This window comes from Chenopodium album, chromosome 11 (genome assembly GCF_948465745.1).
Source record: "Chenopodium album chromosome 11, dcCheAlbu1.1, whole genome shotgun sequence".
NCBI classification, from domain to species: Eukaryota; Viridiplantae; Streptophyta; class Magnoliopsida; order Caryophyllales; family Amaranthaceae; genus Chenopodium; species Chenopodium album.
In genome coordinates this window covers 4,758,803-4,785,714 of record NC_137844.1, presented here as the reverse complement: position 1 = coordinate 4,785,714, position 26,912 = coordinate 4,758,803, and the positions used below count along the sequence as shown (strand labels likewise).

At 35.4% G+C, this 26,912-nt stretch overlaps 1 protein-coding gene, 1 long non-coding RNA gene and 1 pseudogene across 3 annotated transcripts; all 3 read right to left on the bottom strand.

The window, feature by feature from the left end:
• Positions 1–493: 493 nt before the first annotated feature.
• On the bottom strand, positions 494–5,935 carry LOC145568324 (arginine-specific demethylase JMJ20-like). Its single transcript, XM_081627750.1, has 9 exons — positions 5,546–5,935; positions 4,421–4,600; positions 3,433–3,592; positions 3,203–3,320; positions 2,426–2,495; positions 2,252–2,332; positions 1,833–1,889; positions 1,636–1,747; positions 494–1,338 (listed from the first exon to the last, which is right to left on the bottom strand). Exons 1-9 carry the CDS (start codon positions 5,774–5,776, stop codon positions 860–862), a joined length of 1,488 nt encoding a protein of 495 aa, XP_081483876.1. The 5' UTR covers positions 5,777–5,935; the 3' UTR covers positions 494–859.
• Positions 5,936–6,669: 734 nt separating this feature from the next.
• On the bottom strand, positions 6,670–20,923 carry LOC145566108 (uncharacterized; annotated as a pseudogene). Its single transcript, XR_014095360.1, has 19 exons — positions 19,408–20,923; positions 18,407–18,907; positions 18,100–18,216; positions 17,765–17,901; positions 17,472–17,682; positions 17,143–17,380; positions 16,875–17,025; positions 16,500–16,801; positions 14,826–15,099; positions 13,197–13,282; positions 12,540–12,622; positions 10,408–11,751; positions 9,422–9,916; positions 9,082–9,198; positions 8,271–8,407; positions 7,973–8,183; positions 7,640–7,877; positions 7,392–7,542; positions 6,670–7,314 (listed from the first exon to the last, which is right to left on the bottom strand). The product of XR_014095360.1 is annotated as an uncharacterized LOC145566108 (transcript).
• A 1,109-nt stretch (positions 20,924–22,032) lies between these two features.
• Positions 22,033–23,769, bottom strand: LOC145568323 (uncharacterized). The gene is made up of 3 exons (XR_014095808.1): positions 23,107–23,769; positions 22,870–23,020; positions 22,033–22,642 (listed from the first exon to the last, which is right to left on the bottom strand). It is a non-coding gene; the product is annotated as an uncharacterized LOC145568323 (long non-coding RNA).
• Between the last annotated feature and the right edge of the window lie 3,143 nt (positions 23,770–26,912).

The window sequence follows — 26,912 nt, the reverse complement described above, 5'->3', positions numbered from 1 at the left end:
GCTAGATGGAAGAAGGACAATAATAAGTAGGCAATTTCAAAGCTCACCAGTTGCTGATATTATGACTACAATCTATTATCTGAGTTTTGAACCTCTCCAAGTCTTTTATTGCTACCACTAGAATTTGCAAAATAAACCAACAGCAAGATTCTATGTCACTAGAGTGTTTATTTCCATAAAAGCTATTTGCGTGGGTGTATCTACACTTAAAACATTTAAGATACATGAGTAAATCTTGAGTGAGACAATTTCACACTATCTATAGAAAGACATTAAAAGTAGCCTTGAAATAGTGAAAAAATTCTCATTAAACTGAAAAATTCTCATTTAACAGAAAAAGTAGCCTCAAAATAGTGAAAAAAATTCTCATTAAACAGAAAAAATTCTAATGAAAAGGTGTAAATACTAGGTAACATTGTTAAATGTCAAAAATTAAAGCAGGCAGCATATGGAAAAAATAGGTAAGCTGCTATTAATAGGAAATTCCAGAATACAACAAACATGCTGGACAAGTGGACAAAGGAGTGACAGACTCGTTGTTTCTCAAGAGCGTCAAGGCCTTAACAAAGAGAACATGTACAAAGCGAGAAAATCAAATACTTGTCCCTTGATCTAGCCACCAAAAAGCATTGACGAACAATACATCAAGCTAGTATCAAGTTAGCTCATCAGCTAAAGGCAGTAAGGCACATACCTTGCATTGCCTAACTAGAGGATTTTTTTACCACAGAAGACAAGATGTACACATAGGAGACCTTAAGCAACCCTAGAATTATCTTCATTGGAAAAAAATGCTGTTAATCAATTTCCATTGCAACATCACCTCAAGATGAATGTTGTAAAAAATTCTATGAAGATGCTAACATTTCTTATCTGGCTCATCAACCAGTAATTTATCCAAAAGAAGTTTATAATCTTTTAGATTGCAGTCAATTAAGCTGATAAGGCTTCTTGAATTTGAAACAACTGATCCAGTTGCAATGATGAAATCATGATGTTTGATCTCATTCTGTAGGGCATCTTCACCTTCATATTTATGACTGCATTGACCATGAAGTTTTTCAAATGTTCTGTTCAGAGCAGAGTACAGTTGTACAAAAGAAGGGTCCCTCCAGATCTTCTGGATATCCAACAGGGCTGGCTTGTCTTCTGTTAGACATGTGGATTCCATTCTTGAAGCAACTCTCCTGATAGACATCAGATTTGATATAGTATGCTCAGCCCACGAACATAAAGCCGTATAATCATTATTGCAACCTTCAGCATGATTAGAAAGATGGAGCAAGTTGGCTATAGACATGCGTACAATGAAGGTGAAGAAATCAATGAAGTTCATGCCTGTATGAAGAAAAAATAAATGAGATAGGGGTATAAGGAGCCAATATCATGAAACATAATTAGTACATGGGCACCCTTTAGATTATTTACATTGGTAGCATAAAACAAATGAAAGATCTCTAAAAATAGCCCATAGCTGTCTTCTGGTAACACCACATTCTAACAAGCACTGTCATATCCGTCTATCAGACCAACTTCAAAATTCTTCAAATAATTGGGCTTGCCTTTCACTATGCGGTTTTAAATATGATGCTATACTTGTATTGTCATAGATTTAAAGCTTCCTGAATTGCCTACCTGTATTAGCAGCAAGATTACGTTGGCAGAGGCTCTCAAAATCATCACATATGTCCCTTACATCCTCTATTAGCTCCTTAGCCTCATTGTAGTCCCCTTCAAGCAAATCCCACTGTATAAGACGACCACAAAATCAATTGCATGGCATTCTCAATTCCCGCTAATCATCAACTGAAAGGTATCATCTATTAACTTACCACCCAGTCAAGATTATAACCATTGAACCAATTGTGATTGATAGATATTGCATCTTCCTGGAAAAAACTAAAAAGAATAAATTGCCATCAATGATATTGTTGCAACCCAAATGCAACATAGATAAGAGGATCGGAAATCTAGAAGGGAACTAAGGTTTTTTTTTTTTTTTTTTTTTTTTTTTTTTTTTTTTTTTTTTTTGATATTATCATCAGGAATCAAAATTTTAGATTAATCACTATTAGATCATGTCTACACCAATCAGTTGCAATTATAAATGTGTTCGCCAGCTCCAAGACAATTATCTTAAATGACATTATTCAATAGCAATAGCAACAATTAATACAGGCACGTACATCAAAGGAGCAAAACAAATGGAAAAGTCAACAAATTGTACAAAGCACACCAATTTTTGTCATACCAGATTATGCACTTGATGGTACCATCCACTGGGAACAAATATTATTTCATTCTTTAATTGGGTACACTCTAACCAGATAGCCTGTGATGAAAACTCAAAAGAGTAAATTCATGCCCAAAGAATGCTTCATAAATTTGCCAGGGAGCTCAAGCAAGCAAGCAAGATATAAGCTACCTTCTTAAAACCAGGGAACTTTGAATGATTGACATCCTCAAATATATTGTATACAGAACTTTTCAAATGCCTGCATTCATTGAAGTAAATATTAACAAGTAGCAGGTATGATCAGATGAAGTAGATAAAGCAGATAAAATTCGTTTACCAAAAGAAAAAAAGCAGATAAAATTCTGAAAACTCCCTTTTATTTTTCCAAGTATATGTAGAATGTAATAACATGACTCAAGAATTGAAAATCTCATGCCACTGGGATCCAATGCAGAAAAAGAAAACCATGCAAAAAAACTCATGTCAAGCACAATATAGATAATATTTCTCATATGTGATTCAAATGAACATAAAAGACAGGTACTCTCATAATATTTTTTTCATGAAGCAAGACATACACTGACAAAATTCCCTATTTTCAATAACTTGCAAGCGTCAGTTGTTCTGCCTAAAAAAACTACTCAAAGAGATAGCTTCATGATCTGTCACAGACAGGATTCAGAGGACTAACAGAGGTGCCTAGATACAATAATAAGGCTATCTCACTGTGAACTACAAAGTAGAATTTAAGGGGCAAGCCTCAGAACAGCCTCTCCAAAAAATTGGGGTAAAGATGCCCACATTTGATAACCCTAAACAAATTCTGTCTTCTGTAAAACCTTGTAATAAGGCTACTCTTAGTACAAGGAAGACTTAAAATGGGTTCATAACTCCCGTTACACAATAAAAGTCCAACAATCTATTAATGTTCACATATCCTACTTTAACATTACCTAGCAAGAATACCTGTCAAATACAAGGTGACGTTGAGCAGGAGGTAGAAAAAGCCATAATTTTGTCCCACATACATTTGCTGACCAACTGTATGACCTGAAAACATCGGCATGCAGAGGGGTCCATGTACCTAGATGAAGAGGAACAAGCTCAGTAGTTATGAGCCTGTGGGCTGGTCAGTAGCATACAATAAACAGAAATATTGTCATACAAGATAGATGCTACTGCACTGAAGCCCCAACCTTTTGGTCCCATGTACACAAAACGGTAGTCAGAGCAACAAATTTCATTTCTCTCCTGATAGTCAGGATCATCATGCATGCGATACTGGTCAAGGTACAAGTTCAGCCAATCATCATTGAAAAAGAGTGGAGTTTCATATGCCTTGTACTCAGGGTATTCCTACCAACAAGATAACCAAGATTGAGATTTCAGCCAAAATCACTACACATTATGTCTGGAAAACCAAAATGATAATAATATAAGCAATCATGTTGGACATAATAATGAAAAAAAGTGCTTTCAGTTGTGGACCTAAAGTGCACCAACTGTTTATAATGAAAAACCTCACGTAGCAGACCGGCACAACAATTTTTTTAGACCAACATTAAGAACTACATGTGTCTTTAAGAATGGCAGGTTATCCCCCAATTAAAACTCTTACAGCAGCATTTAGGAACAATCAGAAAGATAATGAATTAAAGAAACGATAAAAGAGCATAAGTACCACATATTATTGTCATTCGTAGATTTCATTTCCTCAACAATCTAGCTAATGGTCATTGGCCTTCTAGAAAACTTAAGGGAAAGACTTCAAAACTTATGCTTCATTAAGTGCAACCAGGTGCTCCCTCCATAACCTAGAATGGAAGCACCACATTGTGTCACACTCTTGAATGACAAGAAAAGTAAATGTACATCATACATAGATTGAAGAACCTTCCACAAACACAAACAAAATAAGCAAAATCTGTAGCAGTGCACAACTACCTCCTGCAAAGCCGTATAAACAATTTTTGTGCAAGAATAAGATTTATTAAGAAATCTACATTACAAAAATAAGTTTCTCAATATATATGTTAGAATGTCCCACACGGAGCTTCTCATTTAAGAAACATTCTCCTTTTGCCATCCAAAATAGAAATCAGACTTTTATAAACAAAAAATTAGAGAACAAAAGAGCCATAAATTATATGACAGAAAGCATGAGGGCCTGATTTCAGCTTATACCTTAACAAAGTGCCAGTCTTTCAAATATAAAAAGGACTTATCACTGCAGCCATCAGTGGAAACATTGTGATGAACATCCCTGTTATCTCCATTTAGTGCAGCACAATATTTAATGAACTCTGAAACAGACATTTCTTCTCTTCTTTGATCGGTAAATTCCATGCTATAACAGTCCGCAATCTGCATATCATGCATCACTAGACAATGTAAAATGCCATAAAGTAGCAATTTGATTTTGGCCAACTATAGTACTTCACGGCACACACATTCTACATAAGCAGGAAATACAGGTCAAATCTCCTGATATTAAACTGTAAAGGACAGCATATATTATGGCCTCATGTAGTTTATGGCGATGACCATGAACTCTAAAGCGCAGTGAAGTCACGTATTGTGTAAAGGGGAATTCAAAAGGAATAACAAAGGCATTGATATCTATTAGAAGTATAAAGTAGGAATGACAATCCTCCAGCTGAAGGCTTGAAGTTCAGTGTAACGGTAATGGATTAAATGGACCATCAAAAAGCAACATCAAACAGCTAGTCTGTCAACAAATCCACATCAAATTCAAACACATGACCAAAATATCAATAACAATAATAGCTATCCTTGCAGAGCATTACTGCATATTAGTAGGAATCATCAGGCAGCCCGTATCTTCCGTGATTCACATTGTCACATAGCCCTACACTAACCAAAACGATGTATAAACCTAGTTTGTACACATCTCTCATCAATTATAGAAAAAATTATAACAAATAGATAAATGTAACAACATGCACCAAAAATCATAATCAATCATCATGTATCAAAAGCTTAAGACATCTATCATCATCAATCATACACATTTACTAATTTACAACATTCAACTGCTTCATAACAATGAATATCACTCCAATATCCAAAAGGCTCGATTTCGCCTTTCTATCATACTTCACACTCATCAAACATTACTCCCACAATATCATATATCAGGGTACAAATATAGATGACATAATTCAATCTTCACATTAATCAATACAAACAACCACCACAATTACATGACATTAATCATAATTACAACATCCATTAACTAAATTACGGAAATAATTACTTTAATCAACAGAAGAGGAAAACATGAATAACCTGAACTTGTGAATTCCCAAATTGATTAGAAAAGAAAACAAGATTAGGTTTTCCATCATCATCAACCCAATCTTTGCAAGCTTTCCAATCATCCATTAAACCTGTCAAAACTACAGGCTGATTTTTGGCGAGGTACCTCTCAACGAAGTCGGTGTAACTCAGTTCGTTGCCATTAACTCGCTCTATTTCTCCACCGATTATCAGGCCTTTCTTCAGTTCGTTTGCATCCATTTTTACGCCGGAATCGGTGGTTCACTCGGAAGCTCCGCCGTAACTCGGTGGCGCTGACGATTCTTCACGATTTTTTTTTGGTAATTTTTATTTTTATTTTTATTTTTTTGTATTTTTTACTGTTTGGGATTGGAGGGCTTTTTTTCCTATGTGCTAACCCATAAATTTTGTTGAGGCAGATTAGGATTATTGGCCCAATAATAGATTCGTATAGGCCAAATGCCCTAATTTGAGATGTCAAATCGTGTGTGCGGTTCGGGTTTTAAACCAATTAGAAGTTGACTAACTAGAATGGTGTTAAATTATTTTGCACATATTTGGGATCCGTTTTCATACGATTATTTTTAGTTCAGTTCAGCTCTAATAAGTTCAGTTCAGTTCATTTCACTTCAGTTCAGTTCAACTCTAATAAGTTAAGTTAAGTTCAATCAATGAGAACAAGCCCTTAATTTAAGTTCGTGTGTTAGTCTTATATGTGTTAAGTGCTCGACTCCATTATTTTGTGCAAGACTTCTATAATTAGTCAATTGTCTTACTCATATTCCAATATTGAGGATCTAATATGTATATTTAAAGTGAAATAAAGAGTGCAAGTAACATATGTAGGCCATATTTGCTGGAAAGTTTGAAAGCTGAAATTGATTATGTTAGTTGATTTTGACTGGGTGATTATAACTAATTTGACTAAGTGAAAGTATTAACGGATTATATAAAAGTGTTTGGTTAATAGCTGATTACTTTAAGTTAAAGTTAATGCAAAATGACTAATAACCTAATTATGAGACTAAATGGGGCTATAAATGTAGTTTCACCTTAACATACTGAATAAGCTGATGAAAAAGAGCTCGGTGGAATAAGCTCATTCTCCACCAAACAAAACCATAGTCAATAAATGAATGTTATTGATTTATATAGAGAAGAAATAGATTCTCTGTCGCAACCAGCCTTTGAATGCAATGACATTTTTGAACTGGGTCTGTATTACTGTAAATAGTCTACATATAATTGAAAACTATAAGGAGTAATACAATCTTTACAAAATTGTTTCATGAATTTATACAATTGACTAAAATTGCTGAAGATCTGACAACTTTTGACAGTTTAATGAATTAGGTTATAAGAAATGCAACAGCCAACAGGCTTTCAGTTTCAGCATATTACATGATCACACACCCAACCACACTGCCACACAAGCCATATTCTTTCAGCTTTATTTCAATGCTAACAATCAGTTACCGGCCTATTGTAGATACAGTCATCTCCTCATTCACGCTTGAATCAATTGCACTGGAAGACGAGGCATTCTCTGATAATGGTTTTCGATTCATGAAAGCTGGTTGTTTGGCAAGTGGAAGAGAGGCATTTTCCCCACTCAGCATATGGACTACGGTTGACATGGTGGGACGATCACTTGGGTCCTCTTGTACGCACAACAAACCAATATGAATGCACTTCAGAACTTCTGACGGAGAGCAGGATTCGTTGAGTTTTGAGTCCATCAATTCTAGTCCTTTATCTTCATTCCATAATTTCCAGGCCTAGATAGTAGATGACATTAAGTCAGTCCAAAATCACAATTGAATAAATCAGTCATTTTATTTTTGAAGGTACTTACATGTCCTAGCAAGCTAAGGCCGTGCTCAAACATGAAGATTTTCGAATTCCTTCTACCACTTATTGTCTCCAATACAACCACGCCAAAACCGAAAACATCAGATTTTACTGAAAAAATTCCTTCATATGCATACTCTGGTGACATGTAACCACTGCATCACAGTTTAAAATAAGGCAATTAGCACATGAATTGTGACACTATATGATGAGGTTTAGAATTAGTTTACTCTACTAAATATTCTGACTTACTATGTTCCAACTACTCTCATAGTGCTTGCTTCTGTTTCCTTCCCACCAACAATCCTTGCTATGCCAAAGTCTGATATTTTTGGATTAAGTTCTTCATCCAGTAAAATGTTGCTTGGTTTGAGATCCCGATGAATTATTCTTAGTCTTGAGTCTTGGTGAAGATAAAGCAAGCCCCGAGCGATCCCCAAAATGATGTCAAAACGCTTCCTCCAGTCCAAGTATACAATATGCCTTTCATCTTCTCGCAAAATATCACATAAATGACATTGTTACTAGAAGAAAAAATAATTAATCTTATACACAGATAGGGTACCAACTTGGTAATTAACAGACCAAATAAACAAGAGTCTAGGCTTCCATTAGGCATGTACTCATAGACTAATATCTTCTCATCTGCTTTCATGCAGTACCCAATAAGTTTTACAAGGTTCCTATGCTGGAGCTTGGCTATCAACATAACCTCAGTCCTAAATTCTTCAACACCTTGCACCGATACAGTTGAGAGTCTCTTGACAGCGATTTTCTGCCCATCTGGAAGTATTCCCTGAATGCATTGTCCCACATAATGATAGGTTATCAAACTTGCAAACATAAGATTCTCTCAAGTCATAATAGAATCTAAAATTATTACCATGTACACAGAACCGAATCCCCCTGTCCCAAGCCTATTTGCATCTACAAAGTTGTTTGTAGCAGCTATTATGTTTTCCCAATCGAAAAATGGCACATCTATGCCTGCAGTATCATCTTCGTTGAATTCAAGTGAACCTGTCATATCGCTGGACTTACTCAGTGTAAACAGATACCACATGTAATTTCTGATTTCCTAGTTTACAGGAAGGGTATGCAAAGATGCTAAAAGCAAATTTATCGTGGAAAACCATATTTAATGTACTGCCTACGTTAAGAAATAACTGCAATGTTTTTGACTTTTACCCTTTTCACACACTCTACATTGACTATCTTTGATAACTTCTAAGTTTTAATTGAGAAAAAACGGTCATCATTTGGAATCCTCTTAGATTCGTCTCATATATATCAACTATTTACGATCTTTTTATGATAATTTGATATATTAATGGTTGAAGTTATATATTGACAAGCGTGAAAGTAAAAACGATGCAACTATTTCTAAATGAAGAAAGTATTACCTTTCCTTGCAGCACAACTGATATGTTATACTTCCTCCGTTTTTTTTAGTTGCTACACTTTTATTTTCACAGTCTCCTACACAATTTTTAAAGAGGGGAGAGATAGAGAGAAAAATAAGAGGGACCCATGTGGATAGGAGAGAGATAGAGAGAAAGAAATGTAAAAAATGGAAGTGTTGCAACTAATTCAGAATTTCCAAATTATGGAAAGTGTAGCAATTAAAAAGAAACGGAGGAAGTATTTCATACCTAGTAGTATGCAGCATGTAAAAATAAATTTATAAGACTTACCTTGCTTTTTATTTTTTCTTCTTTTCCTGGCATGGCAAACAAAGAATATACTGCACAAAAGAACAATTGCCAATGCACCAGCTATGCAAGGAGCTGCAACCTTGAGAGGAAAAGGTACTTTTATGGCACAGAAAGCAAACATAGTTAAGATTTTATAAAGAGCAATAAAGAAAGATTATAGGCTCAAAATTGAATATTAACAACATAAACATAATTACATACTTATTTAAAGCTATATCAGTATCCACTCTCAAGTAATTAGATATGAGTGAAAAGCACATACTGATAGACAATTGCCAGCAGAAATGAGTAACTGAGCAGGACATTTTAAGCATCTCACCTTTGGTACATTCCAACTTCAAGCCATCCCAATGGAACTTTGATCGACAGAGGCACCTCTTTTCCACCCCATTTGTGGCTTTGCAGCTAGTATGGTGGAATTGGTTACACTCTGAGGGTGCATGACAAAGAAATTCAGGTGGTGGCTGCCAACTCATCTCAACTTCAATAAAAGGCTGTTCAGCTCAAATTAAAGGTCGGTCCTTAACAACATTGCAATTTTTGAAAGTGTAAGGCAAGGAGTCATTGAGAGACATAAACAACTCGATATATTTATTGTCACAATTACTATGCATGACTTGGATTGTAAAGTTTTTTGCATCCTGATCAATTGAAGTGACTCTGAAGTTGCCTCTTGGAGTAGAGAATATAACTTGACTGGTTGTACTGTTGCAATGAAAATGGAAATATGAGGGATCCCCACAATTTCTCCCAGTGCTTAAGGGATAGGGAATAATATAGGTTCCACAAGGACTGCATCCCCTTGAAGTTGGGTCTGCCACAGGACAATAAATCTCATGTCAGCGAGGTTTAACAACAATGCACGACAGCATTAACTTTCCTAATTTACTATAGTAGGATCACATTGAGTTCAGGGTTGGAATATATTCACAATCTACATAACTTGTTCTTTCATAGCCTGTATTTACACAATTGAATATAAATGTATAATAGGAGAATATCCTTAATCCCTAAGGCCTAAGCCCATTCCATATAACTCCTTGGTCAAAAAGGATTTGTTGCAACTTGTTATTTTATTGCTCATTCACTCTGGCCATGTTCTCAAGGCCTTACTAGTTACTACAGAATTACAGATCTTAAGCCAATTGTCTGAACATTTTACAGTGAGCCTATGGGAGCTGTTTTACCTCGGGATCTTTGTTGCTTGGATCTTATGGCTGAGACAATTATCTATGAACATTTGTGAATCAATTGTGATGGTATGGAGGGAGGGAGTAATTTAAATAGCAATAAGAAAGAAAATACCTATATCAGACCGTGTTGTGCGGACAAAGAGAGTAATTCCATCAGGATACTCCTCTTGCAAGTCAGTCAATTCAGTCCATAGCAAGCATTTATTCTCACCAGAAGTGTGTGCTCCTGAGCAGTCAGCAAAACCATAAGAGTAAGCAACACAATTGCATTGATTAAGACACTGGGCAGTGCAATTTGTTTCAGTAGAACTAGGAGAACAAGTTTTGTTTCCCACTCTCATCATGTTAAATGTCAAGAAAATGTCACTCGAACTATTGTCCCTATCACAAATAGACCCAGATTTTCGAGAACACCCCTCATAAGTGTCTCCCAAATTCCACTTTACACTAGGCTTGAATCCTGGCAAGCACTTGCACATCTTCCCATTGTTACTATTGCAACTGCCAAAAATACCGCATTTATCATACAAACTACAACCATCTCTTGGCTCAGACCAATTTAAGGACCAGCCATCACTTTTGTTTATCCAAAATTGAATCTGTCCTGTGAAGTTCATCACTAGTCGTGTGTTATTCTGAAGTGGGGAAATGCCATTAAACCATAATTTAGACAAAGCAGTTGGAAGCTTGTCAAAAGGGGTTGTTCCGCTCTGCCAATAATTAGCATGTCCTTTTTCATTATTTTCAACAATAAACAAAGCATTAGCCGAGCTAGGTTGTAGGGGGAATGTGAAGTTTCCTTGAGCTGGGTTGTTGTGATTTTGCCAAGATGTCAGTTTTAAGGTTGTCGATGAAAGATCTAAACTTCCATCTGCAGTCATCCCCGGAAGAAATGTGTCAGTTGGGTGATCAAAGCTTTGCCACAAGTATGGGCTTTCCAGTCTTGACAATCTTCTATCCACCAAAACTAAGTTTCCACTATCTAGCAGACACAGTCTTGTTGTATTTGTTGTAGGCAAATTTCTTTTTCGTAATGGACCATAAGATTTATAACCTACATAATGGCGAGCAGTTGGAGAAATCTCGTTGGAAATTTTGGAACTGTTAAAGGTAGGAGCTGAATTTGCAGGTATTGTGGTCTGTACTTGGGAAGATGGAACACCATTGGTTGACCAGTACAGTAGACCATTTCCATCCAATAGCTCAGCTTTACCTCCTTGAATTACAAGGGAGCCCTTGGATTCCTTTAGTGGCTTATCTCTATTAGCAACCCACACAATTACCTTTGGATTGGACTGACTAAAATACCATATACCCAAATACCTTGTATTCCCGTTGTTCCCATCAGGACTGAAGAATCCTAGCTCGAACACTCCACCAGAGGATACTATAGTATTGTTGCTAGTACCATCAATGACCTTGGAACGTTCTTCTAAGCATTCACTAGCACTGCATTCTAGGACAGGAATGAAAAACAAGAGCATAAGTAAGAAAAAAATGGGATAGCATAGGCACATTATGGACCTAATCTTGTTTTGTGGCAACCAATGAACTATATTATTCGGCTAGAGATGATATATATGGTTTTCGTTGTTGATTTAGTATAGCAAAAAGATACACCAGCTTTGTTTCCAATTTGATTGCTGCTTTCATTTTTAGTGAAGCATTGTGATGCTTTAGGATCATGCTGCATTTTTTTATGCCAACTATCAGAGAATGGTCAAATTCTCAACACTGGTAGACCCAAGCATAAATATAAAGAAAGACTACCTTTTATTTTTTTTTGCTATACAGCTATAAAATTAATGGAGCTTTTATGTCTAAGTACTAGTTTAAACTCTAACAAGGGCATAATCGTCCATTCACTTTTACCACACTTAAAAAAAAATAATGTCATAACACATGTTGGTATTTCATTATACTTTAAATAGTATCACCATGATACCAACCACCTTATTCAGTGATACCAACGAACATAAAATTGTTTTGTTGGTATCGATATAATTTGTTGTTGATATCATGTGAAATACCAACGTGTACTGTTAGAGTCATAACAGTTAGAGTCTTAAAATTCCTCGTCCAAGTACTAGTCTAAATTCTAAAAATACGAATTGGAGCAGTCTTTTGGACCACAAATGCCAAAAATGTCTATTGAATTATTGATTAAAAGTTTAATATATTAAACACAGTATAACTAGACTACATCATTGCATTTAATTTACTTTCCACCGTACGTAATAATACCGATTATTCCATAGCTGGAACTCATTAGAGAACACCAATTTGCAAGCACATAAAAGACATTCTCAGTCATATCATATAGCAAACTGTCAGAAAAGGTTACTATTCAAAAAATTTCTTAGCTTAGAGACATTGATGATTAGATTTATTAAATCATCATCTAGAAAGAACAAACATAAATACACATTATAAGCAAGAAGTTAGATCGTCTGCATGAACTTGATTCTTGAAAAATGCATACCCCTTATAAAGTTATTACACATTTACGTTACAAGTTTACCAATGGTGTTCTTATCTAGCAAATCCTTTTCTTGTATTAGGATGATTAATCATGGTTAAGGCTTCTCCTTATTCAAATAGAATATTCCAAATGCGACAAACTTAAAGAAATGGAGTAATAATTACACTTCGTATAAAATTGTATAATATAATGGGTAAAGCACGCTTATGTGGTATAGTGTTGCAAAGCAATAAAAAAAAAAAAAAAAGAAAAGAAAAAACTAGTACGCAGCATAATTTAGAGGACTTACTGACATTATGTTTCTGATTTGTCACGTTTTAGAGACATAGTTCATGTACCTGGTTGAAGAGAAACAAGTTCAGTAGTTACGCGCCTGTGGGCTGGACAGTAGCATACAATAAACAGGAATACTGTCTTACAAGATAGACATTACAGCACTGAAGCCCCAACCATTTAGTCCCAATGTACACAAATCAGAAGTAAGAGCAACAAATTTCAGTTTCTCCTGATAGTCAGGACTCAGGATCAATAGGATCATCATGCATACGATATTGGTCGAGTTACAAATTCAGCCAATCATCATCGTAAAAGAGTGAAGTTTCATATGCCTTGTATTCAGAGTATTCCTAGCAACAAGATCACCAAGATTGAGATTTCAGCCAATATCACTACACATTATGTGCCTTGGAAACCAAAATGAGGAGCAATATAATAAGCAACCATGTTGGACATCAGTGGCGGATCCACAATGGGTTCATTGAACCCACTGATTTTTTGGAAATATTTATTTTTTTATTTTTTTTATTTTTTTTATTTTTTCCTTTTTGGTTTAAAAAAAAAATTTAAAAAAACGTATATAAACTATTTGTCCGAAATAATGTAATTCTAAAAATAGCATAGCTCAATGGTTGGCTGATTATACACTTGTGCTCATGGGCTTGAAGGTTGTGGGTTCGAATCCACAACGATCACTTTTCAGCCTTTTCTTTTTATTATTTTTTTTCTTGCTTTTATTACTCATCATTTAAAGACTAAAAAAAAATCAAATCCCTTTACCGTAACTTTATTCTCCAAAGTATATGAAATTCTGATTGCTTTACCTTTGTTTTTTTTTTTTTTTTAACTTTTTTTTTTTTTGCTTAAAGTACTTTTCTAAAATCCTAATATCCAAAAAAAACTCATTCAAAGACAAAGCAGCAAACCCCTTTATCATTTTTTACCCTTTGATACATTCTACCTTCTATTTCAATTGCAACGTTTATAATTTTACAATATTTACGCATACACTTCTTTTATCATTTTTTTGTGATTCATACGTTGGAAAAAATATATATAGTCAAGTGGAATCTTGTCAGATTCATCTCAAATAAAAATATTTTTATGATATCAACTATTTATAATTTAATTTTTACAAAATTAATCTTAAGATATTTAGGTTATAAAATGTGCATTGGTAAGCGTGAAATCACCAAAGTTAACAAGTGGAGGACCTATATTTTATTTTTTAATGATTCCGAATCTACACTTCTGAATTAATGGATACGCCACTGTTGGACATAAAAGTGAAAAAAAAAAAAGTACTTTCAGTTGTGGACCTTGTGGAGTTGTGGAACTAAAGTGCGCCTACTGTTAAAAATGGAAAAACCTCATCTAGCAGGCTACTAAGGCAAGCACAACAATACCAATATTAAGAAATACAAGTGTGTGTCTTTAAGAGTGGCAAATTATACCTCAATTAAAGCTATTTAGGAACAATAAGAAAGATAATAGAACAAAGAAACAATAAAAGAGCCTAAATAATTAAATAACACATATTATTGGACCAACAATCTAGCTAATGGCATTAGGCTTTTAGAAATTCTCATTTTTCTTAAAAAATGGACATAATTTAATCTTTACACTAATCAATAAAACCAACCACCATAATTCAGCACCATCAAAATCAACCATGTTACATGACATCAATCATAATTAGTTAATTACAACATCCACAAACTAAATTACTGAAACAATTATATTAATCAATAGAAGAGGAAAATATGAATAACCTGAACTTGAGAGTTCCCAAATTGATAAGAGAAGAAACCAAGATTAGGTTTTCCATTACAATCAACCCAATCTTTGCAATCATCCATTAAACCTGTCAAAACAACAGGTTGATTTTTGGCGGGATACCTCTGAACGAAGTCGGTGTAACTGAGTTCCTTGCCATTAACTCGCTCTATTTCTCCTCTGATTTTCAGGCCTTCCTTCAGTTCGTTTGCATCCATTTCACGCCGGAGTCGGTGGTTCACTCGGAAGCTCCGCCGTAAGTCGGCGGAGCTGGCGATTCCACACGGCACACGGTTTTCTTTTACAGTTTGGGATTGAAGGGCTTTTTTATTTTCCAATGACATGATTGTCCTCGTTGTGTTATGCGCTGTTGAGGGGTTTTTTTTTTTTTTCAAGCGTCAGAGACTCACAGGAATGGACGATGACAATTGATCCCAAAATTACGAGGAATCGGAAGGAAAGTTCTAACAATTTAGGTTGAATTGATTTGAATGGATTGGTATGGATTTTAAAACTCATATTAGGTCATTGTTGTTTGGTTTTATTATTGAATGGATTCTATCGTTCATTAATATAATGGATTGTGAATCTTAAGGGGTGGATATGGGCGCGGAAGAGGAGGTTATAACCCCTTGGGTATGAGATATAATTATTAAAAACCTTAACCAAACAAAAAAACTAGATGGAATGTATTCAAACTCTATTCCAACCCATTCCAAATGATCTATCCAAACGATCCCTTAAATTATTGTGTCCATGACATCTACCCAAAAAAACTAGATGGAATGTATTCGAACTCTAGTCAGGTTTATGTGTTAGTCTTAGAGGTGTTTCTCTTTTTGGAGCTTACCCCAATTTCTATTTGTGAGAAACAAAAATTGTTTATTACATGACATCTTCGTAAATAAATCAACAAATTTATCCCATCACCACTAATTGTGGAGATCATATTAATGAAATAATTATTGATTTATTTACAAAAATGTCCCATGATAAACAATTATGTTTAACTTAGTCTCTCTTTTTTAAAAAAAAAAAAAACACAAATGGGAATCATATTTTATACGGAGTATTGATAAGAGTAACGTCATTTTAAGTTCAAACAACAATAAACTCAAACTCGGGTATCTATATTCAACACAGATATGTGTTTAAGGGTTCGACTTGACTATTTTGTGTGTCAGACTCGAAGTGCCCAAATGGCTTACTCATGTTTGAGTGTCAAGCATCTGACATGAATACTAAAGGTGAAATAAAGAGTGCAAGAAACATACGAATAGCCAATAAATGAATGTGACTGATTTATCCAAAAGAAGATGATCTAAATATATTATGCTTGTTAATTACATAATTCTTAACATATGCAGAAGATGAGAATGATCTAAATACATTATTTGTGGCAACCAGTGTTGCAATGAGGTTTTTGAGCTGGGAGTATAAAATTGGAAACTATAAGGAGTAATACAATCTTTACAAAATTGTTTCACGAGTATAAACAAATTACTAAAATCGCTGGATATCTGACAACTTTTGACAGTTTAAGGAATTAGGTGATCATGCAACAGCCAACAGGCATTCTGTTTCAATATATTACATGACCACACACCCAACCACACTGCCACACATGCCCGATTCGATCAGCTTAATTTCGACGAGAAACTGTCAGTTACCGGCCTACTGAAGATACAGTCATCTCCTCATGCACACTTGAATCCATTGCACTGGAAGATGAGGCATTCTCTGATAATGGTTTCCGATTCATAAAAGCTGGTTGTTTGGCAAGTGGAAGAGAAGCATTTTCCCCACTCAGCATATGAACTACGGATGACATGGTGGGACGATCACTTGGGTCCTCTTGTACGCACAACAACCCAATATGAATGCACTTCAGAACTTCTGACGGAAAGCAGGATTCATTGAGTTTTGAGTCCATCAATTCTAGTCCTTTATCATCATTCCATAATTTCCAGGCCTAGATAGTAGATAACATTTAGTCCAGAATCATGATTGAATAAACCAGTCATTTTATTTTTGAAGGTACTTACATGTCCTAGCAAGCTAAGGCCGTGCTCAAACATAAAGATTTTCGAATTCCTTCTACCACTTATTGTCTCCAATACAATCACACCAAAACCGAAAACATCTGATTTTACTGAAAAGATTCCTTCATATGCATACTCTGGTGACATGTAACCACTGCAATACAGTAAAAATAAATAAGTAAATAAAAGGCAATTAGCACATTAGTCAGGAACCGTGACACTATATGATGAGGTATGGAATTAGTTTACTCTACTGAAAACAGTGACTTACTATGTTCCAACTACTCTGTTAGTGCTTGCCTGTGTTTCCTTCCCTCCAACAATCCTTGCTATGCCAAAGTCTGAAATTTTTGGGTTAAGTTCTTCATCAAGTAAAATGTTGCTTGGTTTGAGATCTCGATGAATAATTCTAAGCCTTGAGTCTTGGTGAAGATAAAGCAAGCCCCGAGCAATCCCCAAAATGATGTCAAAACGCTTCTTCCAGTCTAAGTACACAGAATGCTTTTCGTCTTCTTGCAAAATATCGGACAGTTATGATGTTACAAGGCAAAGAATTCAATTTTATGCATGAATGGGTAACAACTTGAGTATCAAACTGACCAAATAAACAAGAGTCTAGGCTTCCATTAGGCATGTACTCATAGACTAATATCTTCTCGTCTGCTTTCACGCAGTACCCAATAAGTCTTACAAGGTTCCGGTGCTGGAGTTTGGCAATCAACTTAACCTCAGTCCTAAATTCTTCAACACCTTGCACGGATACACTTGAGAGCCTCTTGACTGCAATTTTCTGTCCATCTGGAAGCTTTCCCTGAATGCAATGTCCCACATAATGATAGGTCATCCAACTTGCAAAGAGCATAAATCTGTTTGGTTAAAGCAAGAATCATTACCATGTACACTGAACCAAATCCTCCTGTTCCAAGTTTGTATGTGTCTGCAAAGTTGCTTGTAGCAGCCAGGATGCTTTCCCAATCAAAGAAAGGCACATCTATGCCTTCAATATCATCTCCCTTGAACTCAACAGAGCCTGTGACATCATTAATAATCAGTGTAAACAATTTCCTATCAGTGCAAATTTACAGGAATGCAGTAGTGCAGCAAAAAATTCTGTATTTATTTATTGCATTCTTTATTTCCTTGCAAAATTGAAAGATCTAGCACACCAAATATTGATTTTATAATACTTCGTATAACTTTGTAGAAATGAATGGCAAGGCCTACGTACCTTGTTGTTCAATTAGTCTTCTTTTCCGGAAATGATAGATAAAGTAGATCCCACACAAAAGAAGAATTGACAATGCACCAGCTACGCAAGGAGCTACAACCTTAAGAGTGAAATTCACTTTGTAGGACAAAAGTAAACATTGTCAACATTATGATATGCTCAGAAAGAAAAGGATTTCTCAAACATCAGTGGTAATATGGTTCCACCAACATTCACTTCCAAGCACATAATATCAGCTAAAAAGCAAAATATTTTAAACAGACAGTTTAATGGGCTAAAAATTTGCACTGCATCATTAGGAGCTTACCTTTTACACATCTCATATTATATCCATCCCAATGGAAGTTTGTTCGACAAATACATCTCCTATCACCGTTTCTGGCCACTTTACAAGTAGTATGAGGCCAAACTTGACAATCTGAAGATGCATTGCATGCAGGTTCTGGTGATTTTTTCCAGCCCATCTCAACTTCAACAAAGGATTGTTTAGCTTCTAAAAATGATGATTCTTTCATAATGTTGCAGTTTTTAACACTATATAGTGAGGGATCCTCAGGTGATAGAACAATCGAGTCCATATATCTACTATCACACCAATTGCCATGTCTGACTTGGATAAAAAAGCTCATTTTTTCAGGATCGATTGAAGTTACATTGAAGGTGCCATTGGAAGTTAAGAAACTAACCTGCCCTGTTTCCACATTGCAGTGAAAATTATTGTATAATCTATCCCCACACTCTGCAGCAGTGCTAAGGGGATATGGAATGGTATAAGTTCCACAAGGTTTGCAGTCTCTTGGAGTTAATTCTGCAACAGGGGTGTATGCACTTCATGTCAGTTTCAGTACTTCATGTTTGACAATGCCACATTATGACAGCAAGTATAGTTTCACACTTTCACTTATCCTAAACAGTCAACAGCACAATTGAGTTCAAGACTTTTAAGTTGTTCAATCTTCACAAATTTAGTCTTGATCAATTATAGTCACTTAAATAATTGGTACGGAGTACAAATTCTCACCGGATTTGTGTTATCTATATATGTCCAGAAAAATAAATCTCCGAGGTAAACATGTACTTTTTTTTCATATGTCATCACTAATTACCACACCTAGAAAGGCGAGTATGAGTGGCTAACTAATGAATGTGAATCATGCATTCTTGCTAGCAAAAATGCATTATCTTGGCGTCTAGAGGGACATTCTATAACAGTTTATCAACAAACATTAATGCAAGTAACAAGAATTATGACATGATACCTAAGGAGATAATAAAAGATATTCAAGTAGAAGCAAAGACAAAACATACCTATGTCAGATAGCGTACTGCGAATGAAGATAGTACATCCATTAGGATAATCCTCTTGCAAGTCAGTAGGTGGATTATTCCACCTCAAGCACATCTCATTTGATGTTGCTGTACAGTTAGCAGTACCACAAGAGTACGCTACACAATTACAATCTGCAAGGCATGCCGCCGTACAATTCTCAACTGTCTCATTTTTATCCGGGGTGCTCACTTTCATCATTGGCATCCTCAAGAACAAATCTGTGTTGTAATCTCTACTACAGGGCAATGATTTTGGAAAACAACCCTCGGAGAAGGTTCCTGAATTCCACCTGTTTGGTTGACTAGGTTTAAAGCCTGGAAAGCACTTACACACCAGCCCATTATTACTATTGCAACTGCCAAAGTTTCCACATACCTTGTACAAATTACACCTATCTGTTGGCTCAGACCAATTAAGAGACCAGAATCCTTGGCTATTCAATTTCCAAAATTGAACCTGTCCATTGAATTTCATCACTAATCTCGAATTGTTATAATCATCCGGTGGAAAATTATTAAGCAATAAATCAAACAATGTTTGAGGTGTCTGATCAAATGGTGAGAATTGGCTTTCCCAATAATATTGTGATCCCTTTTTGGAAATAACCAATTTTTTTTGGTTATTCCCTTGAAGCTGCAACATGAAATTATATTTGCCCTGTGCAGGATTGTTACTAGTCTCCCATGATGTCAAATTACTAACACCCATTTCAGGAAGAAATGTGTCAGTTGGATAATCAAAGCTTTGCCACAGCAATCTATCTGTTCGCAGACTTCGCTCTTTACTCCGAGATAAAGATAAAACTAAGTTACCATTGTCATTTAGACATAAGATGTTCGTGATGTTGGCACTCGCTGACGCAATGGGACTGTTTGATGTATCAGATGACCAGTAGGTTGCACCTTTCTTATCTAACAGCATGGCAGAACCATCTTTTATAAGAAGGGAGCCATTGGGTTCCAACAGTGGCTTGCCTCTATTAGCAACCCACACAATTACCTTCGGATTGTGTTGGTTAAAATACCAAATGCCCAAATACCTTCTAGTATCGTGGTTCCCATCAGGAGTGAAGAATCCGAACTCAAACACTTCACCAGGAGATACTAAAGTATTGGTAATAGTACCATCCATAATAGCTGAACCATCTTTTAAGCAGTTGCTTGCACTGCATTGTAGCATAGAAATCGAAAACAAAAGCACGTATAAGACGAAGGATATCAAGATGGGATAAGATAGGCACATTATGGACCTAATGACAATTGGCATGAGAATATGCAGCACAAGCCTTAAGCATACACAATGCTTCACTAGCTACTTCAATTAGTAATGAAAACAGCAATAAAATTGGAAAGCTGTATAATTAAGTGTAACTTTTTGCTATATAGAATCAGTTAACAAAAAGAAGCTTAGAATTGTCAAAATTTTTGCAACGGTAGACCCAAGCATTAATTTGAAGCAACAAGGAAAAGACTACTATAAAACAGTACGACTTTTCATCAATTTGCTATTAAGTACTGATACAATGAAAGCTGTTTTCTGGACCACAAATGTCAAATTTGGAATTATTGAATTAGTGATCAAAAGCTTAGTACATAAAACACATTGTAAAAGTAATTTTGTTTTAGTAGAAGAATTATAGGATGAAAAGAGATAAGACCAGTAGATGATAAAGGGGTGGGGTATCGAAAATTTTGATTTTTTAGCTGACTTGAGCGTTTACTTTCAAGTTTCATTAGTACATAATAATAACACCAATTATGCAATAGCTGGAACTCAGTGACAGAAACTCTTGTAGTCTTGTAGAACACAAATTTGAAAGCATACAAGGAATTAAAGAACGAAGATTGTCCACATGATCTTGATCGCAATACTTTGAATTTTGCATTATTCATACAAGAATCTCGAACTTTGACCATCATTCTTTTTAATTATTGCTATAACTAATCCGCAGTTGTAATTTGTATATTCAATCAACTTTAAATAACAATTTAAATAAATATATACATACCATCGTAGTTGCATAATATATTATCGCATATGTTGATTTGTTTTCCATGTACACATAACTACATAAGACGTACTTTTTTTTTTTTAAATACTTTGACTCAAAATAATCATGATCTTATTAGATTTCCTTTTAAGGTTCATTTTAGAGATTAAGTAATGTCAAACATGAATATAAAATGTTGCAAGTTGATTTAGAGCATTTACTAATAACAGTATGCTGCTGCTTCTGCTGGTATGTCACGTTTTAGTGACAAAGTAAGATAAACTGAATGAGTGAATGACATTCAACATAGTCATCTCTCTCAGACATTTCATCGAACAGGTGGGGTTCATACTTCATAGTCGTAAGCGTTTCTGCTCGGGCCAAAATGGATAAATGAGCACTTAAGCGCCATTTGGAAGCCTGAAAAGCTGTCACCAGAAAAACCATTGTTGGTGGTTATCAAAGATTGACACTTAGTTTTTCAAATACTTTTATGATTATCACCAACATGACAAACTAACCAATGAAGTTATGGCTTAATGTGGTTGTTAAGATCATGGGTTTGTGCACAATATGTTCACAGGTTGTAATTTATACAAATTAGTAACCCTTGTGCAATAAATAACACTGTTGTAAACTTGTAATTAAATACATTAAATCAATAGAAATCGGGTGAAATGAATTGGGCTTATAGTAAAGCAATCAATTACTAAACCAAAACCTATTGAACAGGTAATAAAAATATTCAACATCACTATGGCAAAGACTTTTTAAGATTAGTGTTACAATTTCTACAATAAGAACTTCAGTAACAAATTGAGATGGAGTGAAAGTGAATGGCCTAGGCGCCTAGCAGCAAAATCTTTACAAAGCTTCAAATATATTTAGCTGATGCCTGAACTGTCATTTATCGGCCAACAGTCGACACAGTGATCATACTAATGGAGCTGAAACCTCCTTGACTGGACGATGTGGCAGTCTCACATGATGATGAGCGACTAAAGAAAGATGGTTTTTTCGGAAGTGACTGGTTAGCAGTACTTTCATTGCTGCTGCTAAGCATAAGGACCACGTTTGGCATGGTGGGGCGATCAACAGGGTCATCTTGTACACATAATAACCCAAGATAAATACACTTCCAACACTTCGGTTGGATTACATGATTCTTTGAGTGTTGGGTCTATGAATTCCAGTCCTCTATCCTCGGACCATAATCTCCATGCCTACACCACAGCACACACTATATTAGTGTCTAAGTTAATTTTTGAACGAAAAGATTTTGGTGATGGTGGGAAATACAGCGATTAGAGTGAGTAAAAACACTAAATAGGGTGACAAAAAGAAACTTTTAATGATATGAAGTTGAGCAAATTGGAATTACTAAAGGGTATCTTAGGCAAATATTTCATCAACATCTAAAGAAGTTAGGCAAAGGAAGATTGATACATACATGTCCAAGCAGATTCAGACCTTCCTCGAACACAGTTGTTCTTGAATTTCTTCTGCCACTTATAGTCTCCAATACAACCACACCAAAGCTGAAAACATCTGATTTGATTGAAAAGTATCCTTCACATGCATACTCAGGAGACATGTAGCCACTGCAACAACAATAATCGCATCAATATTTCTACTTACATACACTCTGAGTTAAATGGTTAAATAGGGCTGCAATTTTCGAACTTACTATGTTCCGACAATTTTGAGTTAAATGGTTTAAGGTAGGAGCTGAATTTGCAGGTATTGTGGTCTGTACTTGGGAAGATGGAACACCATTGGTTGACCAGTACAGTAGACCATTTCCATCCAATAGCTCAGCTTTACCTCCTTGAATTACAAGGGAGCCCTTGGATTCCTTTAGTGGCTTATCTCTATTAGCAAAATACCATATACCCAAATACCTTGTATTCCCGTTGTTCCCATCAGGACTGAAGAATCCTAGCTCGAACACTCCACCAGAGGATACTATAGTATTGTTGCTAGTACCATCAATGACCTTGGAACGTTCTTCTAAGCATTCACTAGCACTGCATTCTAGGACAGGAATGAAAAACAAGAGCATAAGTAAGAAAAAAATGGGATAGCATAGGCACATTATGGACCTAATCTTGTTTTGTGGCAACCAATGAACTATATTATTCGGCTAGAGATGATATATGTGGTTTTCGTTGGTTGATTTAGTATAGCAAAAAGATACACCAGCTTTGTTTCCAATTTGATTGCTGCTTTCATTTTTAGTGAAGCATTGTGATGCTTTAGGATCATGCTGCATTTTTTTATGCCAACTATCAGAGAATGGTCAAATTCTCAACACTGGTAGACCCAAGCATAAATATAAAGAAAGACTACTTTTTTTTTTTTGTTTGCTATACAGCTATAAAATTAATAGAGCTTTTATGTCTAAGTACTAGTTTAAACTCTAAAGACGTGAATTGGAGCAATCTTTTGGACCACAAATGCCAAATATGTCGCGTTATTGAACTATTGATTAAAAGTTAAATATATTAAACACAGTATAACTAGACTACATCATTGCATTTTATTTACTTTCCACCATAAGTAACAATACCGATTATACCAGCTGGAACACATTAGAGAACACAAATATGCAAGCACATAACAGACATTCTCAGTCATATCATATAACAAACTGTCTGAATAGGTTACTACATAAAAATATTCTTAGCTTAGAGACATTGATGATTAGATTTATTGAATCATCATTTAGAAAGAACAACATAACAACACATTATAAGCAAGAAGTAAGATCGTCTGCACGATCTTGATTCTTGAAAAACGCATACCCCATTACCCTTTATAAGGGTATTAGTGTATTACACATTTACGTTACAAGTTTATACTAAGAATACTTCGTTTCATATATTCAAGAGCATCAAACATCAATTGCCTACGAAGTACGAACCTATATGAGACCATTTGCGAAACGTGTAACTTATATACACATGCTCGAAGTACTAACCAGGTGCTCAACGAATGGTGTTCTTATCTAGCAAATCCTTTTCTTATATTAGGATGATTAATCATGGTTAAGGTTTCTCTTCACTTAAATGGAATATTCCAAATGAGACAAACATAAAGAAACAGATTAATAATTATACTTCATATAAAATTAAATAACATAATGGGTAAAGTATGCTTATGAGGGTGTTGCAAAGCATAAAAATAAAAAATAAAAAATAAAAAATAAAAAAAAAAAGTATGATTTAGAGGACTTACTAACATTATGCTTCTGATTTGACACGTTTTAGAGACAGAGTAAGATGAGCAAGATGAATGAAAGGCCATGCAACAGAGTCAACTCTCTCCGACATTTAATCGAACAGGTGATCTGGTGCTCATAGTATGCATTTCCACTAAAGAGTAAAAATGAATGGACAAGATTATGAAGTTGAGCACTTAAACATCATTCAACAATTAATACAGGCACGTAAGGAGATAAACAAATGGAAAATTCAACAAACTGTACAAAGCACACCAATTTTTATCATACCAGATTATGCACTAGATGCCTGATAGCCTGTGAAAATTCAAAGAGTAAATTCATGCCCAAAGAACGCTTCATAAATTTGCCAGGGAGCTCAAACAAGCAAGTAAGATATAAGCAACCTTCTTAAATCCAGGGAATTTTAAATGATTGACAGAACTTTTCAAATGCCTGTGTTCATTGAAGTAATATTAACAAGTAGCAGGTATGATCAGATGAAGTAGATAAAGCAGATAAAATTCTGAAAACTCGCCATTTTTTTTTTTACAGTATATGTAGACTGTAATAACATAACTCAAGAATGAAAAATCTCATGCCACTGAGACCAATGCAGAGAAAGAAAGCTATGCAATTAATTCATGTCAAGCACAAAATGTATTATATATCTCTTATGTGATTCAAATGAAGAGAACAGACAAGGACTCTCATAATAATTTTTTTCAAGAAGCAAGATACACTGCCAAATTTCCCTATATTCAATCATTTTCTAGTGTCCGTTGTTCTGCCTAAGAAACCTACTCAAAGAGATAGCTTCCTGATGTGTCACGCAAAGGACTTAAAGAGGCGCCTAGATACAATAATAAGGTTATCTAACTGTGAAATACAAAGTACAATTTAAGGGGCAAGCCTCAGAGGTCATAACAGTCTCTCCATAAAATTGGGGCAAAGTTGCTCACATATGATACATCAATCAATCAATCAAAGCCTCTGTAGTCCCATAAATGGGGTCGGCTACATGAACCAAATTTGATTATTCCGTGTAGTTATCGACAAAAATCTTCTTTCATCCCTTACGACCGAATGCTACATCGTCATGCAAATCCATATACTTCATATCCTTCCAACCAAGTCATTTTCGATCTCCTTCTCCCTGTTTAACCTCTCCATGGTCCTACTTTTCCACTCTTCGAACCGGTGCACTCTTGGGTCTCCGTCTTACATGCTCAAACCAACGCATGCAATTTTCCCTTAAATTGTCTGCAATGTCTGCCACACCTACTTTCTTGCGAATAACTTCATTTCTGATTCTATCTCTTAGAGTGTTACCGCACACGGCACATCCACCTTAACATGCGCATTTTCGTAACCTCCATCTTTTTAATGTGTTTCGTCTTAGAAGCCAACATTTTGTACCATAGAGCAACATTGGTCTTACGGCAGTCTTGTATAATTTCCCCTTCAACTATAAGGTAATGCATTGGTCACATAACACTTCCGTGACCACTTTCCATTTAAGCCACCTTGTTTTAATCCTGTGGGCCACATCTTGATCAATGTCACCATTTTTCTGGATGATCGACCCAAGATGCTTAAAACATTCACTCATGGTCAAATCCTTTCCATTCAAACTCACCACTTCATTGCTTGTCCCCCTCACATGTGATAACAATAAACAAAATCTGCCTTTTGTGAAACCTTGTAATAGGGCTACTCTTACTATAAGGAAGACTAAAATAAGTTCATGACTCCACTTACACGATAAAATTCCAACAATCTAGTAATGTTCACACATCCAACTTTTACATTTACCTAGCATGAATACCTGTCAAATACAAGGTGACGTTGAGCAGGAGGTAGAAAAAGCCATAATTTTGTCCCAGAGAAGTCCATGTACCTGGATGAAGAGGAACAAGCTCAGTAGTTATGAGCATGTGGGATGGACAGTAGCATACAATAAACAGGAATATTGTCTTACAAGATAAATGTTACAGCACTGAAGCCCCAACCCTTTGGTCCCAACATACACAAATCGATAGTCAGAGCAACAAATTTCATTTTTCTCCATATAGTCAGGATCATCATGGGATTAAGGCTTTGATTGATTGAGTGCATGCGATATTGGTCGAGGTACAAGTTCAGCCAATCATCATTGAAAAAGAGTGAAGCTTCACATGCCTTGTACCCAGGGTATTCCTAAATTTCCTACCAACAAGATCACCAAGATTGATATTTCAGCCTATATCACTACACATTATGTGCCTTGAAAA